At 36.3% G+C, this 19,791-nt stretch overlaps 2 protein-coding genes and 1 long non-coding RNA gene across 3 annotated transcripts; 1 reads left to right on the top strand and 2 right to left on the bottom strand.

Moving 5' to 3' along the window:
• Positions 1–29: 29 nt before the first annotated feature.
• Positions 30–2,526, bottom strand: LOC116293931 (uncharacterized). Its single transcript, XR_016119451.1, has 2 exons — positions 2,064–2,526; positions 30–1,650 (listed from the first exon to the last, which is right to left on the bottom strand). It is a non-coding gene; the product is annotated as an uncharacterized LOC116293931 (long non-coding RNA).
• An 879-nt stretch (positions 2,527–3,405) lies between these two features.
• LOC116293930 (eukaryotic initiation factor 4A-I) lies at positions 3,406–11,362 on the bottom strand. Its single transcript, XM_031701436.2, has 12 exons — positions 11,238–11,362; positions 10,904–10,964; positions 10,735–10,814; positions 10,550–10,602; positions 8,636–8,775; positions 7,824–7,992; positions 7,465–7,574; positions 6,552–6,695; positions 5,571–5,708; positions 5,112–5,201; positions 4,429–4,508; positions 3,406–4,097 (listed from the first exon to the last, which is right to left on the bottom strand). Exons 1-12 carry the CDS (start codon positions 11,264–11,266, stop codon positions 3,953–3,955), a joined length of 1,239 nt encoding a protein of 412 aa, XP_031557296.2. The 5' UTR covers positions 11,267–11,362; the 3' UTR covers positions 3,406–3,952.
• A 6,738-nt stretch (positions 11,363–18,100) lies between these two features.
• LOC116293928 (uncharacterized) lies at positions 18,101–19,389 on the top strand. The gene has a single exon (XM_031701430.2). It carries the CDS (start codon positions 18,101–18,103, stop codon positions 19,190–19,192), a length of 1,092 nt encoding a protein of 363 aa, XP_031557290.2. The 3' UTR covers positions 19,193–19,389.
• Positions 19,390–19,791: the final 402 nt, after the last annotated feature.

The raw sequence follows: 19,791 nt of genomic DNA, 5'->3' as shown, positions 1-19,791 counted from the left end.
TGGATCTAAAAGGCAAAACTTCAAACTGATTGATAAAATGTGAAGCACTTTATTCAATTCATTTTATTTTTTTATTTTTATCCTTTTTATATCAAACGATCGATTAAAAAGTATTAATGGATTGGATGGATGAGACAGCCGAAATACAATCAGAATGGAAAATAAAACAACTTTAAAATGAATGTCTTTCGATAGGGGGAAAATGAATAACGAAGCGGAAGAGAAGAAAGAAAACTAATAATCTGATAATCTTGAATTTCCTGTCGGCTATAATGTTTTCATCATAATATTTGGGCTATTGGCAGAGCTGTTAGCGCGCGAGTACGAAGTAGCCAATCAAACTGCCTCGCGGCTTTGAGAGTGCTTTATATTTGTGTAGCCAAAAAAATCCAGGATTTACTTGTTTGTATTTCGCGTGATTTGCATACTCTACATTCAAGATTAATAAAGTGTTAGTTTATTTTATGAATCACCTATACACACCCATTTCAAGTAAAGAATAGCCGTAACCGCACACAAGATAATATAATATAATATAATGTCGGTCTTCAGGGCGTAGCGAGGGGCGAGGGAGGAGCACGCCACTTCAGGCAAAATGGTTATTCAGTGTAGGGTTAATTACCTGTGGAATTGGCGGGAATTTTCGCGCCAAAACGCGTGTGCTCGCCCCTCTAACTCTGGTGCTTTCGCCATTGGTCTAAGTTGCTCAGCATATGGAAATTCCATAACCCAATCAATTCGTGCTTGCGACAATTTCATTTTCACAATAATAATCTAAGTGGCTAACCAGTTCCAACACTTGGCATGTCACACTGCGGCCTCTTGTCTTCCTTATCCATTCGTACAACTTCGCAATCGAATTGGACACCTTCTTTTGTTGAAATCTATTTCGAGGCTCTTTGAAAGATTGCATACCATTTCTCGCTTCAAGTTCCACATTAGTTTTCTTACTTATCCTAAATCTTTCTTTTCTTTTCAGTATAACTTTTATATCCTTTGTGAGTCTCAGCGTGATGTCAAGGCATAGAAGGGAAGCCATCAACGCATTGATTTTTTGACTTTCTTCTGCATTAGGCCTATCAGATAGTTGATCATCGACATTGTCCTTACCAAATATAATCGCTTTTAAAATGTTTGCAGATAGTAATGAAGTCAGAACGGAGTTACCAAGTGGAACCAATTGGTTTAGGATTCTATTGACAGTTTCCAATGCATTCCGTAGCATAGCCAGTGATGTTGTCTTAGGAACAACCAAGGGGGTGCGAAGCTTAACATGCACCTTACCCCGTGTGATGTCACAAACCACGCTGCAACGTAACAAATGTTTTTCACGATCTGATTTGACAAACACAACTCTCATTGCACCACATTTTACTTTGACTTCTAATGCTGACAATAACTGAATTCCATCTAACATTAGAAGTAGTTTTCTTAGAACAGGCCGTAATAGGTGTGGTCGCTGATCAGCATGATTTGTCGTGTTTACAACATCTGGTTCGTCGTGACAGCCAGCCGGTATTAGTAAATGCAATGGGGATATTACTCGTACTATTCGTGCCCTTGAAGGAAGCTGGGTTGACGCGCTTCTTGTTTCACTATGTGCACCAACTGACATCTTAGAGTGCACTCTTTAAAAATATTTATAATAATCTGTGAAAATAATAAAGTGAAGTGTTTAAATTAGTGGACTTCTACAGGATATCAACGCAATCAATACAAATTAAAACGTGTGATCACGGAAATAATCTGGGATCATTAAATATACGCCAACAGGCGCAATCGAATGACAAGGCCGCAACTGTGGCGTTAGTCAGAGCCGAGCGCATCTAAATTTTATAGTTTAGCCTTAGGATTCGATAAAAAAATCTTAAAAATCTTTAACTTAGAATTTATCATTATTCGTATTTTTTTGTTGTCATTATAATTTAAATTTTTGTTAGGGTGCACTTAGTTTGGAGCCAAGCTCTTAGGAACTTAGATAATTGTCATGGATAAAGTTATAATTGCGCAAATAAGAGTGTTCATGAACGATGCGGAGAAATATCAGTATATTGAGCTCTTACCTCAAAGTCCAAATGTAGGGAAATCGAAGGTGACAGTAAACTATGACATAAAATCAAGTCTTCGTATTTATTATGATCGTTTTAGCCAGGGTGTGTTTTATACAATCAAGGGGATGTGGTGGGTGGAATTTCGCTATCATTAGCACGTAGTAGTAACATGCTAGGACGCATCTTTGGAAATAATGAAACCAGGAAAAGGAAGTGATTCAGAATTTCAATTTCCTTGTATGGTTATTAATCGAAGGACGTTTGTGGTACTGTACTCTGGTTGATCGGAAGAACAATTTTTTTCGGAGGAAACTTCTTTAGCTTGCGCGTAATAATCCCATTTCAGACGTGTCATTTCCTTGAGTATCATTTCTTTGTTTAACGGTTGCGCACTAGAAGACAAATGAATCAGACATCACACTCAAAGAATCTTATCCTAATGGCACATGGTCTGAAATGGCGGGAAAATTATCAATCTCACGGCTAATTAGAGAGGTTAATATGCGACGGCACGACGGTAAAAATCAAAACTTTTGTTTCAGCGTTCGAAATATTTATCAATATGATCATTTTGATTGGCTACAGTTATACCACGTGATGCACTGGTTCAACGGGTTTCGTAATTCGTGGTTACCGTGGCTATAAGCTTGAGATATCTCTATAAAAAAACTCTGTTCGAGGAAAATTTATTATAAATTGTTTCAATCGTTTACTGTCTTGAGAAGAGAAAAGAAAATTGCCTCGTAATCCTTGGAGTAATCTTTAAAACAATGATGGGTTACCAATGTTTTAAATTACATTTCATCGTTACAATTTTTAATCAGAAAATTGCGAGCCAATCACTGTGCTGTAAAGATACTGAAAGAACTTTAGGGAAGTTTTTTCAGTATCTTTCGGGAAGTACAGGTGAGGTACGCTGCTAATGCGTCGCCTCTCACCAATGCTACCGGGGTTTAAGTCCTGTCGGGCTTGGTGTCCGAGTCGTTTGTTCTTTCCTTTGATTAGAGGGTTGCTAACCTCTTCTTATCTATCCTTTCGCACTATAATGCGAATACATTATTAGTTATAACTTCTGAAACATGGGTACAATATTTTTTTCAAAATTTACAATCACGAGTTTTACTCACAATCCATAATCCATTGGTTCTTTCGGTGCTTTTCTCTCAACACGTTTGCGGTACATTATGAAGATAATTATAGTTTGCTTACGTCTTATACTCTGATTTTTCTATTTATCTTTAGTAGAAACAATTCCAAAGTCATCAGGCAAGTTAAAATCAGCCAAACCCTCTGATAGGCCATAGAAAATAATTGAACATGCATAAGCGAGTTGATAAATATATAAGAAAAAGAATAAACTTGTGAAGTGTTTATTTTTGATTATCATGATATACAACACTAAAAGTTTTTCTAGCTAAATATGGGAGTCATCTACACAGTACACATAGGTACACATAGCAAAGCCGAAAAATATAATTCACGTGATTTTAGAGGCTATCTTCCAAGGCGACAATCTCAAAATAACTCTCAATATTTAGTTTATATGGGCTTCCTGTAGACAAGAGAGACTAGTTCTTAGTATTTCTTAACACAGGAAGCCCATCATCCATTTGTTTATCGCAAAAGAATTGAGAATGACTAATCTTTTGCTTCTAAAATTGACTGTGAAAAGAAACAAAGCAAGATCATAAAACATACAACCATCAACTTCATCGTATTTACTGTCTTTCAACATGCAACATGAATTAAATGAGGTTTTCATTTTGCATAACCAACTGCTGTGGCTTTTTTTACAAGTTTTCAATTTTTTTCTTCAATGGGCTCTTTCGTTATCTCGGTTGGAGCTTTTTCCTCCCTTTTTTTGGAACCTCTATTTTTAATAATTTTCTTGTCACATCCAATTAGATTAAATCGGCGACATTCATTGGCATCTCATCGACAGTTGTATTGTAGAATGTCTCAATATCTCTCATTGTACGCACATCATCTTTTGTCACAAAGTTGATAGCAACACCTTTACGTCCAAAACGACCACCACGACCAATCCTTGAAAATAAAAACAAATAAATGTGGATCAAAAAATCGCATTTACTTGTATAAGTTATTCATGCCACTGAGAATGAATAATCTTGTGGTTCATGTTACATCATAGCAGCTATGTTGGCTGACTATACAAAGCATTCCAAATTAAGTTCTTGTTAAATCAACAAGATGGTGGCTGCTTCATTGTCATTTATATCTCAAGGGATTTTTTGGTCACATGTTTGCATGCACTCTGAAAATTGCCAGTTTTCAATTATTTCCAAGAGAATGAAATAAAAAAGGCATAGGAGCCATCCAGCTGTCTGTATTTTAATTTGTAATATTTGTACTGTACCTGTGAATGTAGTTCTCCCTGTTGCCTGGCAAATCATAATTTATAACCAATGACACTTGCTGGACATCTATGCCACGTGCCTGTATAGGAAATAAGGATATTCATTGATCATCAGCTCTTCTTGGCACCTGTTATTTTGAGCTAGCCTTTATTTTTTAGTTTTGGCCATCGAGCTTTTACACAGCCAAAAAGGGAGGGTCATCAGTGTGTTCTGTCAGTGAAGAAGACTGGCAGAGGTGGCGTGCACTGCTAATGTGCCGCCTCTCACCAATGAGGCCGGAGTTCAAGTCCTGCCGATCTCGATGTCGTATGTGAGTAGAGTTGTTTGTTGGTCCTCTCCTTTGCTTTGAGGGTTTTTCTCCGGGTTCTCTGGTTTTCCTTCCTCCTCAAAGGTTAATCTAAATTCTAATTCTATCTTTGGACTTTCACCTAGTTTGGAGCCTAGCTCTGTTGTGATTGTCCCACGCTGTGATACAACAGCAAAAAGCTTTGTAGATTTTTTTTAGATTGAGAAGAATCACGATATTTATTACTTTGAAGAAAGGATTGATTTCCCTATGATAGTGTACCGATGTGGATTCCTTCAACTCTCCCCCTTCTAAAAGATAAATGCTTGCTAATGTTTTGTTTGTTGCTGGTAATAGTTGCATCCAAATTTTATAATCATGACAAACATAGCTTACCAGTAAATCAGTAGTAATCAAGACTCTACTTGATCCAGATCTGAATTCCTTCATGATGGTGTCACGCTCTTTTTGCTGCATATCACCATGCTAAACAAAATCAAAATAAAATAAATCAAACAATTCATATGCTTCCAATAGTATTTTAATCAAATAAACAGGCTTCTATAAAATAACTAGTCACAAAAATTATGGGGAAAATGAAATGAAAGGTTATTATCATTTCCCAATACAACTACCCCCTTTTACTGAGGATTAGTGGTTGGGCTATTGCAAATGCAATGAGTAACGCTTAATACACAATAAATAATTGGCTATGCCTCGTGTTCCTAAGCTGTCTTCTCTCTCGTTCTACAGCTCCCAGTGTATTTATATTACAATACAGAGAAATGGACGCAGGAGATCCCGTCTGCTTTTTGTAATGCTATGCAATGTAATACAAGACATTTTCTTCCTTACCACAGAAGATACTGTGAAGTCTTTGGAGAGCATCTTTTCTGTGAGCCAGTCCACTTTTCGTCTTGTGTTAACGAATATCACAGCTTGGGTGATAGTCAAAGTGTCATACAAATCGTACAATGTTTCTAATTTCCACTCCTACAACATTAAGCAATTATTCAAAAGAACATCAGAGGTTGAGTACTACTTCTATCATATACATTTCTGAATACTTAAAAAAGGGGGGGGAAAGGAAAGGCGCTGTTCATGGGCTTTAATGAATTGTACCATAAGGTTATAGTGTGGAAAACACAGAAAAATAGTTTTTCTTGTTGCAAAACGTTTTTTCTCTCCATTCTCTTCAAAATGATTAAAAAAATTATCTGCAACTTGCAATCTAATATTGCTTTGTGGAGAATTGGCAAAACTTTGTTGCTTGTGTTACCAGAACCTTTTATAGAGTTTTTAAATTGTGTAAGTTTGATAATAACAAAAAATATAACTTAATAATTAAAGTAATAAATAGGTCATCAGTTGGCTAAGCATCTGATACAATTGCGTATTTTTACGAGTCAATGAGTATTTTGGTGAGGAGTAAAAATGCACAGCGGTAACAGATGCTTAGCTGACTGATAAGTTGTTTATCATTTAATTCTGCAAAGAAATGCTCAAAATTACTCTAAACTGTACCGTACCAGATCGCGAGCAGATGAACAGTGCTGATACGGTCTCATGTCAGGCATGGTCTTTTCCCGTATCACACATGTTTTTTGCAGAATTAAATGATAGGTAAAAAGTAACAAAAGAAATAATACATAAAAGCAGAGCTAAAAATAACAGCTAGTTAGTTGTTAGTTACGACAACCAGACAAATTAGTTTTACGTCAGTCAAAATGAAAAGCAAAGCAAAGATTTGACTGGACAAGTTCCAAATCTGCTTGGTCATTGACTGATGACTAGGTGTTATTTTTAGCGCTGGAAAGAGTTGTTTTTCATGGTTACCTCCTTTTCAACACCAATATAAAACTGCCTGATACCCTCGAGGGTTAGTTCCTCCTTCTTCACCAAGATGCGGACTGCATCTCTCATAAAATTTTTAGTTACCTCAAGGACTTCCTCAGGCATTGTTGCAGAGAGCAGAATAACCTAAAAAGCACAAACGTTTCATCAGTTCCTTAAGATATTTACTGATTGAAAGGACTTGTATGTCATAGACACCACACAAACACTACGACTACAATTTCAACACCGAAACACTCACAGCAGAACACCAGAGTACCCAGAGAAAAATTCTTGTGGCAAGGGAGAACAAACTAAACTAATCTATGTGAGCCCATGACGACCCAATGCTTTAACTACACAGCAATGAGAAAGTGCATTACTCCTTGGTTGGTTTTATTAGCCCATGCCAACAATATTCATCAGAGCATGAAAACATGGTTAGGAACTGGTCATTATTTATCGAGAGGGGGGGCTGGTGCAAATAGGGGGTGGGTCAGCATTTTTTATGCATGGGTTTAAGCAAAAATCATGCTTAAAATAGAGGGGTTCAGCAAAAATCAAGCATGGCAAGCATAGCCCCCCCCCCCCCCCCCCCCTCTCAATAAATAATGACCAGTCCCTTACATGGTTAAATTTATGTTTCTTCAAACAAAAAAAGATGTATTTCCAAGCTTTCAGGCATTAGTGCCCATCTTTAGGGATCTTGCTGCTATTAGAGCATGCTAGAGTAAGACAACTTAGCTTGTGTGCACTCATGCAATTTCAAACATAAAATCTGTAATGACAAATTACACCAGTGTAATCTATGAAGATGGGCAGTAATGCCTGAAAGCTTGGAAATAAATTGGTTTTGGTTGAAGAAACATTATTTTAACCATTATAAAACCAACCTACAAAACAACATTTGACATACCTGTACATCACTTTGGAGTTTCCTAAAAACCTTGTAGATCTGATCCTTGAAGCCTCTTGACAACATTTCGTCAGATTCATCAAGGACAAAAATCTTGATGTGATCAGTTACTGTAATAGTTAAAGAATAATGCTTTAGGGACATATATCCATACTATGACTTAAATAAATATATAAATAAATAAATATATTATCATTATCCTCTATGCCTGTTTGGCACGTAGGGTTGACAACAACGACTTCATGTTTATCCTTTGTGTTGGTTTGCATAGTAATAAGCAATATGTGATGGGGTTGCTGGCCCCAATTTTTAAGAATGAAAGGATGGTGTATAAAATCTCAATGCAAACAAATACTTACTTAAACAATTTCTTTCAATCATGTCAGAGACTCTACCAGGAGTACCAACAACAACTTGGTTCTGCTTTGATCTCAGCTTTACCATGTCTTCCTTTACATTAGTACCACCAATACAGGCATGACATTTGACATTCAAATAATCTCCCAGAGCTAAGATTACCTTTTGAATCTATAAGAAGAAAAACTCAACATTAAAGAGGAGGGAAACCCTAAAAAAGAGTATTTAGAACAGGTCTATTGTTTCAGAGTGTGATTTTTTGCTATGTACCTGTTTCACATACGTCAAACTTCACATGAGCCAAACCTAATGACATCAAATGACTGCCTTGTTATCCATTGTTTCAATTAGGTTTGGCTCATGTGTAGTGAGACGTTTTCCCTGAGATTAAAGCTGCAAAACGGCAATAACAATTACAGGCAAACAATAGCACTAATTGCAATATTCAATATAGCGTCATTCTAAAGTATAAAGCACTGTGCGTCATTGTATGCTAAAAGTATTAAGTCCAATGTCCTTGATTTAGGTGGTAAATAGATTTGCAACCCCAAAGCTTATCTTTGTAAACTTTCGTTTCAAGTCATGCACTCCCAAAATACGTCATTTAACTATAAAACTAGGGTGATTATTGAATAAAATATTAGACAAACATTAGACGTTAATAGAATATTGGAAGGTTTAAGCACATCAATTTTGCTGACACCTGTGCTACCATCCTACAACTTAGGGTCCCTATTATTAAAGACCCAGATTTGCATATTGTGTAGGGAGACACATTTCTAGTTACCAAAGGCCCTTATTATCCTTGTCATACCTGTTGCGCCAACTCCCTGGTTGGAGCAAGGACTAAAGCCTGACATTCTTTTAGATCAAGATCAATCTTTTCTAGGATAGACACAGCAAAGGTTGCTGTTTTACCAGTTCCTGACTGAGCTTGGGCAATCACATCTCTTCCTGCAGGGCAAAATAATTGATTCCATCAAGCAACAGTAAAAACTCTATTCTTTTGCACCTTATCAACAGTTTCAAACCAAAACAAGGGTAGGTGTGCATAGAGCAGAGAAATATTCACAATTTCAATATTAAATAAAAATTGTTATATGGACAATAATAATTATTTGGTGAATCTGCTGGAAATAAACAGATATCAGATAGGATAACTATTAATTAGTATTACATTTAACAACAATTTGTAAGCATAAACATGATCGATAGTAAGTATTTATTCATTGCTTAATTTGTTTTAAACAGGAAATATTTGTATAAGACAAAAAAATCAATATATAAACTTTAGACTTCATTTGCACATGAATTAACGAGTTTTCATTATGATTTACATTTATGATTTACTTTTAGAAATTACAGGAGAAAGAAAAAACAAATATGATGCTTAAAAACATGAATGAATTAAGTGTGCAGTGGTAGTTAAAGTAGCATAAACTTTAGAGTTGACCAAAAGGAAAACAAGGCAGCATTAATGGTAATATTTTGGGTGGTAGGATCTGTATTGATTGTCCTTAGAAGAATTGATCAGCAAAATACAACGTATTTGGCTGATCCCTAGTGATGACTTTAACTGGGCTTAAAATAGTGGCCAGACATCAAAAAATATCTATCCAGATTTGGAACCTGTCTGGTCAAATCTTTGCCTTGCCTGTCATTTTGACCATTAAAGTTAAGGTAAGCCAGAAACAAGGTATGACAGAGCTAAATTTGGCTGATCATCACGATCAGTGACTTACTGGCCATTGTTTTAAGCCATTGTTTTAAGCCCTGTTTATAGTGACAAAAGGCAGAATGAAAGATGGGTAGACAACTTTATTTAGACTAAATAAGACATCAGGGTAGGCCAATCAGTGGCAATGTGCCTCTAATATGAAAAGGAACTAGTAACTATTAGTATTATAAAATGCAACACTTGTGCTGGCACAATATTAGTCAGTTCTTTAACTACCCAACTTATAAAGACAGTAAAATGTGGTTGTATTTAGTAGATGGATTTCCTATTTAGTAGATAGGTTAGTAGATCTAAAGTTCACTCTCATTAATACCACTATCATATCCTAAGCCCATTCATTAGTGCATCAAAAAAATAGATCCTATATCAGACAATAATATAACCACTCATTCGTTCTTTTTTTGAGCTTACTTAAGATTTCTGAAAGATCAAGTTTTGCTTGATCTTTTGCTTTCAAATTTCATTTCAAATGCATGACTTATATTTTCATAGAGGACTATTTCATCTAGTATTAACATCGAAGCAATCATCTACTGTAAATCAAATAAAGTGAGATTGGAATTTTTTTGTCTTTCAACAAAATATCTCAGTCTTGCCAAAAATAGTTTATTCGAAATAAAATAATGTTTGTACTAATCTAAAATGCCAAGTTTCCATACACCTTCAAAGAAAATTATTTTGCTAAATCCAAAGCCATTCATTTTGAGGAAAGATACTGGGTTAATGAATTTAAAATGTATGAATATTGCGTAATTTAGTAAGCTTACATATTCTTTACAAATCATTTTAAAATTTCACCAACATGTATTTGCTTTTTGCGTGATTAAATGAAACGATTGTAATGGAGAAAACGGTATGAAAGGTTGTTTGGCCACAGATAATATTTCAAGCTGAAATAATTTCATTCAATTGTATAGTAGGCATCCATTGATCAACACACTGTTGCCAGAAACCGGCTAAATGAGTTAACATTTTACCTACGATACTAACCTCTACAACAGGGAACGATCGCTCTTTGCTGAATAGCAGAAGGCTTTTCGAATCTACAGAAATAAATGCAAAGAATCGTTCATGATGAATGTTGAGGATTTTTTCACAGATTCTATAAAGATGAGTCATAGCTTAGCTTTTCGGGTGACCGAAGGGAAAAGGTAGCCTTCTCCAATTCTACTTACCCATAAGCATAAATACCACGAAGTAAAGCTTCCTTCAGGTTCATGTCATCGAAATTATCATAGACTTCATTCCAGTTTGACTGAGGATTTAAAATTTTTCATTCATTATTATTAGGGAATGATCGAAGACTCAGAACACGACGTCGTACTACACGACTTCTTGACAAACCTCGATATCTCCAACTGTATCTCTTTCTGGCCCTCCATCCGCAAACTCCTCCTGGTCTTTTCTAAAAAATCAAGGAGATTACATATGAACGTCCTCGTTTAGTTTTTTACCAAGAAAAAAGATCTTTATAATCCATCCCGGCAACAACACGTGGTACGAGAAGGGCTGACAGAGAAGACGAACCGCTTGGTCTGGGTCTAAATCACGGGCAATTTACCATGTATAAACATGATAAAATTCACTCAAGGACGAGATAATCATCCAGAGATGATATATCTTTCATATTTGCTTCAAATTGTCTCCCAAACAAAGCGATAAATACATATAATCTTACCTTGATTCATTTATTCCTTCGCGAGACATGTTGCATGAAATATAGCAGCGGGAAAAAGGCCGAGAAAGGCCGGATGGGCCCTAAAGGGGGGTACAATGAATTGATCCATTCGCTAAGCCCCTGACGTCACATCATTTCCGCCTTCACACAGGAATCCCATAACATTACACAAGTTTATATTCAGCTTTCAAAACAAATGAATAGTTGGTATAAACATTACTCATGGCCAGCATCATTTACACGGTCTACTGAGGTCTCTACTGAACTTATAATTTGTGAATATTAGTGTAATTTCTTACAAACTTTTTTACGGATATATCGTATGCACTAACCCCACGTATAATAAGAACCTAGATTTTTCCAAGTCAGCCTGAACAGATTCTTATATAAATTGTGCTTAACTTGAAATCAGGCTACCTAGGTTCTTAAATGGGTTCTTAATTTTTGGTAAGAAAAAGAGTACTTGTATTGGTGGGCGTGGCATTTTATTCAGTAAATAATTCACACATTTTTACACGGGAAATCATTAAGTAAAATACTGTACTAAATAAAAACTGTTAGGTAACTATTTATATCTTATTTCATGGACACAGTGTAAGCACTCTAACATACAGAGTACTGTATTTTATTAATACAAGAAAATCAAACAGATTGACTTTATCAGTCTGAAATGGTTCTTATGTGAAGAGTGCTTCAAATAAAAATTTCAGCCTGACAGGTTCTTAAATTTAAGGTTCTTATACGCGTGGATATACTGTATTTGATGAACGCTGCGAATTTTGTTTATACCAAAACTCAAAGGTGGAATTCTTAGTGAATAGAGAAACTTGTTTTCAGTAGACTGTTCCAGGAGAGAGGCAAAAAGGGGGAGAGAGGAGCTAAAAAGAAAGCGCCACTAAGCGTCTCTGGAACCAGAGGGTACTGTTCCAGTCTCTTCGCTGATGAGTACTGTAAACTGTACTTTGCGGACTGTCGTCTCGTTTACGACTTCGCAGACTTAATAAGTTTTGGTAGAGATCAATCCATCTGCTCCGGAACAATGGTATTCGTATACAATAATGAATCTTAGCAAGAAAAAATGAACTAAGAGAAGAAATACCCGCACTCCATCATACGCAATCTTTACTAACGCTATTTTTAGAATCAATTTAGCTAATTTACATCAGTTGTTTAGGTGTCTGTCCTCTTATTGACGATAAATTTCACCATCGCACTCTCAAGTTACGCATCGTGGATCTACACTACTTTGAGATCGTGAGGACGCTAATATACACATAAAAAAACTGACGTCAGCTTGATTTTGGAACCACGTCGTTTGTAAAGACGTTATTACGTTTGGCAGCTTTGCTGATAATGTGTTCCACTTGGCTGTTTCATTCGAAACCGTTCCTGAAGGTAACACCCATGAAAGTCTTGGTTGAATGTCACGTGAAATCCACCTCTTGGCCATTTATCGGCACGGGATCCAACGACGTACGGTTGGTGTCTATTTGTCACGAGTTCCTTATAATTGCACTTGCCAGGAAACTGAAACATATTTCTACTGAGACCAACTGATCAGCGACTTGTTGTGACTGAAGACCTTCCAATAGGAAACAAGAACCAGAGTTGACGTTAGCACTGGAGATAGTCGTATCATTTGCGACCTTTTTTACGTTGATAAGAGTAGATCAGATGGAATGTTAAGATCATCAGTTATCATTACGAGAAAAAGCCATGGACCCAGGTTTGTGCCCTGGGAAAATGCGGCTGTCAGTTTTTACCAACTTGAAAAACATTTGGAAGGATAAAATATCAACTAACCAGGCCAACTGAAAGAACCGTTCTATTGGCCGCTCATCTGATAATAACCCAATCGAATCCATATCTGTCCTAGCGTCGTTGGCGAAAAGACGCATGGTAATCTTTCCTGTTCGTGACAGCCGGGCCTCAGCCATGTACATGATCAGCGAAACGAGAAGTTCTTGAATGTCGAGCCCCAGGCCCCAGGCGGCGTGCGCACTCCGACCGCAAAGCACTATACTACCACATTTTCACACGTTTATCCACAGGCAGCCCAAACAAGGTTTCTGTGTATGGTTTATAAGCAAGGGAATGTATGGAAGTTATGATGTAGATATGGCAATAAAATGTTTCGCTCAATAATTTTCTTCAAACTTGGTGTCACGTTCGGCCAATGAGAATGCAGGATGTATCATGACCCACTCAAGCTTAACGATGGCCGTTTGAACCATCGATCACACGCCCGCTGTAGAAAAAAATCAAATGTTCAAGCAAGGATTTTTCTGGGAATATTTGGCGTGATGACATTCTGTATAATAGAGAAATTATCATTCTTTTGATATGTTGCATTTTTATTGCGGTTCGAGGGGAGAGAGTGAGATTTTTTTGGGATTTCCTAGCGTGATGTGGTCGATAGCGGGTGCTAAGTCTCCAGCCTTCCCATTATTTCCTCTCCCCCTCCCCTTCCCAAAACCCCTTTGAGAGCCGCTACACGCAGGCTTATTTTGACATGCATCGAGTAACGCGATGATTGCATATCAAACTTATTCCATACATTTATGAACATTTGCTCTTTTTAGCGCCTAGGCCTACGCGGACACATTTTAATGTACTGCGCATGCGAATCAATCCCATATATGGATTTTCAAAATGGCGGATACGACTCGTGTAAAACGTGAGTCAAAATTTCCAGTGAGGTATATGCAGGAATTTTCCTCGGATTTTGCTTCAAAGCAAAGAAAATCGTCAAAGAAAGACAATAATCTTTATGACGTGGTAGTAACTGAGGTAGATAAGTCAAAGAAGCGAATAAAAATCCACTATGTTGGGTATAGTACAAAGTATGACGAGTGGAAATCTTTTGGAGATGGAGCAAGCTTTCCCTCTGTTCGTCATGAAAAGCTGAATATACCTTCCGCAGATTCAATTGGAGATAGACAAGAAATATTCCATGAACAATTATATCGGGAAATCAAGAGAAAATTGTTTTCTGGTCGAAGGGATGATCCAGCTGTACGCATAGAGCTTAGGGTTGAGCCAGATGTGTTTGAAGGAGGACTTGCCACAGTAGTAAGAGGTATTAAAGAAAGACAAAAGACTATTTACAGGCTACCATCCAACAGACTCATTGACAATTTCCTTGGTAAAAAGTGGGATGAGCGCATTTTTAATGGTAATGGAGACTTTGCCTTTGTAATTAAAGGAACAGTTCGCTACTGGCTTTCAAAATCTAATCCTAGAATATAAGTTAATTGGAGATCAACATGTGAAGTCTGAGATTGAAGAAAGAAATTTTATTGTATTTACATTTGTTCGTGGTGATGGAAATCGTTACAATTACAGTACATTTAGTTCATAATACTAGAAATGACTTGAGAAAAAATATTTGATGAAACATAATTACATAATTATAGATAAGAATTAACAACAATGGAGTAAGTAAAAATACATTTCTTTGCCAATAATTAATAATTTTGGTATAAGATTATACTTAATATATACATATTTTTTTAGAAGTAATATAATAGTCTGAAGAAGCAATATTTTTTACTGTTGTTTTGATTGCAATATAGCTCTACATTGATGTTTTGATTTATATTAATGAAGATTCAGAACATCATTTTTGATACAAGGTATGTTTAAATATCTAGCACATTAACTGTTGTGTTAGAATGTTGATCATCACAGTGAATACCCTATACCCAGTGAATAACCTATTAAAAACTTTATTGTGCAATTAGGCATTTTTTTGTCCATACATTATTTACTCTCTCAAGATGTGCACAACAAGTTTGAAAGCCACAGTTTGCACATTTCTCAGTGCAAGTCTTAATATTATGGCAGCTTTTTGAGCAGTTTTTACATTGATATGTGGCTTTAACTCTCTCACAGCCTTCTGCTTCAAGGAAGTGAATTCTGTTTTTCTTTAAAAAGAGTTGTTTCAGAGCAGAAATACCTCTATGATTGGTAGATCTAAAATAATTTTTTGAAGCAGTGTCATTAAATTTTTCCATCCCTTGTTGCATAAAATATGCGAGATTCTTGTACAGTGATAAGAACTCGGGAACATGGGCATACAGCGCATGCATATAGGGTGTCACATCTTTTGCCTGATACAAAGAGAGAAATAAGGAGAAGAAATTTCTGATTTTGCATTTCAAATTGATAATGCTCTCCTCAGATGAAAATGTAAGTTTGAGGTCCCCTATGATTTCTATGAAATCAATCCAGAGTTTTTCAAGATCATTACATTTGTCATAAAATGGAAGAAGTGTAGAAAAGTTAATATGCTGAAATAAAATAAGTTTTTCAGGGCCAGTTAGATCTCTATATTCTAATTTTTTAGTATCTTTTTTGATTTTCCATGAAAATGATATTCCAATGTTGTTTAGAAAGGTTTCATAGCCTGTCATGTGCTTGTACTTATCCCTTTGAAATCCATTTGGAAATTTTTTTAGCTTGTCAACTGCATCCTGCCTTCTGAGTTCTCTAATCAGTAGCTCAATTAAATTATCTGATATTCTTAAGAATAAATGTAAGTTATCAATAATTACATGATCAATAGGAATAAAAGGGAAGAGAGGAACAGCTTTACAATTAAATTTTTTAGACTTGGCATGATTAGATATTTCATCAAGGGATCTTGCTCCTTGCTTTGAATCACTAATTGACCATGTTTTAGTAGTATCATGCCTTTCCATTCTTGGGCACTTGCACCATATGCATGCATGATCTTGGTTTGCCTTTCCCAACCCACAAACTAAAGCTAAAAATTTCCAATCCCCACCCAGAAAATATTCTATGTTATATGTTATATTATTGACAGTAATTTCTTTTAATTTAGACATTTCATTCGTAAGATCAGAAAGGGATATTCTTAAGTTATCATAATCTTCTTGTATTTTTATGACTGCTAGTATATAATTACCTTTCTCTCCCATAGCAATATCTTTTTCGTTTAAAATCGTATAAGAAATGTTTTCAAGTTTTAAAGTCCTTCCAACATTAGTCCCATCACCACTGATTTTGACCTGTATGGTATTTCCTTCCAGCAGTTCTCCCTGTTTCTGTAGCCTTTTTATTTGCTCTTCTAAACTCTTAGCAAATTCAATCTGAATACCTTCAGCATCACCAGGCGTTGGCCTCACTTCCCATTGACTATTCAATGCTTGCATCCTCTTTACCATTTTATATTGACATGGAATTTCCTTGGATTTTTGAGCAAGTTCATTCCATGCTTCATTGGAAAGATTGAATTTGTCTTTGATATATAACCAGGTATTCAGTTCATTGATGTCATCACTAGTCAATTCTTTTGTTGGGGCGTTAGTAAAATCTATATCTTGTTCGTTAGCTAGCTCAAAAGTCTCAAACATTCCCGTATCAGGATTAAAAACTTCAACTTTCGTAGCCATAAAATTATAAAGGCCAAGAAAGGATAGTGTTGTCTTGCATTGTTCTTTCAAACTAGATCTTATTCTTGTCCTTTGCTGTGGGGAGTATTCATTAAAAGTTATATTTTTTTCTGGACCTCTCACTTTGTTTTGTTTTCTGGCAACTTTTAGCGCTATTGCTCTGAATTGTTTCTTATAATAGTTCCTTTGTTTTTCTGTTCTTTTTAAGGCGTCCGTGAGTTTTTCTTCAACGTGTAGTTTTTTAACCTTTTCTTGGACTAATGATTCTTCAAGTTTTCTTTTTGTTTTCCTTAATTCTCTATTTTCCTCTTTAAGTTTTCCAACATCTAACTCGTTGTAATATATTTTGAACCGATAGGTCTTTCCATTTTTCCACGAGTCTAAAATTTTCTTTGCCAACCTGCCACCGCCTTTTAACCGTGCTGCTTTAACTTTTGCTTGTAAATTGTAAATTTGAGTTTTGATCGCACCGATAATTCTGTTGTTGACGGTGATCCCTTTAAGACCCGATTCGTCCAGAACCTTTTCAACAATAGTCTTCAATGCCGACTCATAGCTTTCTCCACCATCGCGTTGTATTTTAGGAAACATATAATTAAAACTATAGTATTCCCGCGCATTTCCAGAAATCAATTTCAACGCTACTTACTTATTGATTTCGTGGAAAAAATGAGGAAATTCTGCTCCTTTCGAACCTCCTTCGGAAGATTGCTCTCCAAGTGCTTCGACAGCAGGGGCAGCGAAGAGAATCAGTACGAGAGAGGCAAGAAGTATAACATTCGAATTCATTTTGACCGCGTAAAATCCTTACGAATGTGGGTCTGTTTTACATCAAAATGCGGGTTTTTCCATATACTAATCAATTCAGCTGCTACCTTTTTGATTGGTTGATTTTGGAGCTATTTATAGGGGTTTTTGTGCATGTACGTGTGCTGAAATATGAGGAAAGCCATACAAACATTGACCTCACCGATGATCAAAAATTCCAAATTGACCGGGGTAAAAAATAATCTACGAGATCCAGAAAACTAAAAACATTGAAAGGAGATGTTATTCTATCGTTTTCCGTTGCTACCTTTTTCATATTGTTAGAAGAGATGAATATATCCAACAAGATGTGCAAAAAAATGTTCAAAATTGCGTGTTTGACCGTGATTTAGGAGGGGGCGTGAGCGTCAGTTTCCTTTTGTTGACCTTTTGTTAAGCGTAAGTTTCATATGCTAAGCTCATGCTCAAGGGTTCAAATTAAAGTGCCCATCATTGGTTGAAAAAATTCTATGTTTTGACTAACTTGTATTTTTGAGCATGCGCTTGGGCAGAAGCGCGCGCAAGTCTTGATGCCTGTCGCGTCATTTCATAATCAACCACCAGCAATACATTTGGACCAGAGTGCGAACAAACACCCTACTAAGTTAATGTTAGAAACACTTTTGGGAGCCCTATAAAATGAAAACTTCACCAAGGATTAAGATGAAAGCGTTTGGCTTTGGAATCATCGCCATTATTCTCATACTAACCTTCGTTTACGCGGTCTCTCCGCCATTACTAGAAAACAACAGAACAAGGATTGCACAGTTCCTCGAAAAGTCAGACATGACGGAGATGGGTTTACAACAGTATGTCCATCCACATAACATTTCTGTCAAAGGAATCAAGTTCAAACTCACCTTTCATACCTACAATCTTGCCATGCAGCTCATGGCTCAACTTGAAAGCGGGAAAAAAGTAGATGAAACATTGACAATGGATTCACTAATAGAAGCCATGGCGCCTGTGACCGCTGTATCGAGTAATCATCTTCATGAACTTCTTAAACACCTTGACAACTTTCACCGATTCATTCCCAACAAAAAACTGATTGTTTACGATCTTGGGCTCACTCGGTACGATGTCCTAACTTTAAAGGGGATAGATTACGTCGAGTACAGAAATTTTGATTTCTCTGTATATCCTAAACATGTTAGAAACTTAAACTCGTACGCATGGAAACCGCTTATTATCCAGCAAATACTGGCAGAGCAAGGAGGAGCATTGTGGATGGATTCTAGCGTGAAAATCAAAAAGCCATACAATAAAGTACTTGAACGAATGGTGAACAGCAGCTCTGGATTTCTTTTTTACTTGCATCCCGTTGGCCATAGCATATTATCTGCTACCCATTCAAAGATGTTTGAATATTTGCCAATGAACAACTTGAACGATATGAAGTTGAATCAGTTCCAAGCAACAGGATTTATAGTTTTTAACACCCCGCAAATCCGTAAGCTAATTTTTAAATGGGCGATACTGTGTAGCCTTGTTGAAGATTGCATCATACCCAAAGGATCCACAAAGTCTTGTGGTCCTAAATTTCCAAAAGAACCAGCTAGCGGTTGTCACCGGTATGATCAGTCAATGTTTTCTATTCTGACAAGGAATGAATTCGGCCCCGAAACTAAGAGATATGTAATACCTGAGAAGTTAGAGTATGCAGATGTCAACAGGCTGGGTCTTACTTTCTATCGAAAAGTGGCTATTTTTTTCCAATCATTGTTCTGAGCTAGATAAAACTATTCCTACACTTCAGACTGCACGGGTACAGGTCACAGCAGGCCTTTAGTCTGTACAAAGCATAAAATGAAAAGCCCCATGGAGCAAGACAACACTTTTTTAAAGTGGCTTTGTACAAAATCCTTACCAGGGGTGTCAAAACAATTGAACATAGAAGATAGCATCATAAAAGATTTAAATCCTGACCCTCAGATTCAGCTACTTTGTTTACACATATACAGCCAACGTCATTAACGTTGTCCACCGAAAAAAAACATTTACACATTTAGACTAAAAGAAATATCACGTGTTTCAATGTCTAAATGTCTAAATGTCTAAATGTCTAAATGTCTAAATGTCTAAATGTCTAAATGTCTAAATGTCTAAATGTCTAAATGTCTAAATATCTAAATGTCTTTTTTCGGTGGACAACGTTAATGTTGACTGTATGTTTGTGTATAGATTTTGGGTTTCTAATCATATTCTTCTCAGCTCTTCTTCATGCATCGAGTACTTCACGACTGACGGTAATTATTCAGTGGATACGCGAAGCGTAGAAAAGAGATATTAGACCTTTTGCATCGTTTCTATGGATCGGGCCCAGAAAA

This window comes from Actinia tenebrosa, unplaced genomic scaffold (assembly GCF_029948245.1).
Source record: "Actinia tenebrosa isolate PJP-AT-01 unplaced genomic scaffold, QUT_ActTen_1.0 PGA_scaffold0__85_contigs__length_37466705, whole genome shotgun sequence".
NCBI lineage: Eukaryota > Metazoa > Cnidaria > Anthozoa > Actiniaria > Actiniidae > Actinia > Actinia tenebrosa.
Note: the sequence above shows the minus strand (reverse complement) of the source record. Positions and strands in the feature narration are given on the sequence as shown.

Coding starts and splice junctions, on each gene's coding strand:
- LOC116293928 (XM_031701430.2), top strand. CDS start 18,101: ATGAAAACTTCACCAAGGATTAAGATGAAAGCGTTTGGCTTTGGAATC.
- LOC116293930 (XM_031701436.2), bottom strand. CDS start 11,266: ATGTCTCGCGAAGGAATAAATGAATCAAG. Junction 5,709..6,551: donor ATATTGGTGTTGAAAAGGAG/GTAACCATGAAA, acceptor TTAATGTTGTAG/GAGTGGAAATTAGAAACATT. Junction 4,509..5,111: donor TGATTACTACTGATTTACTG/GTAAGCTATGTT, acceptor TTTCCTATACAG/GCACGTGGCATAGATGTCCA.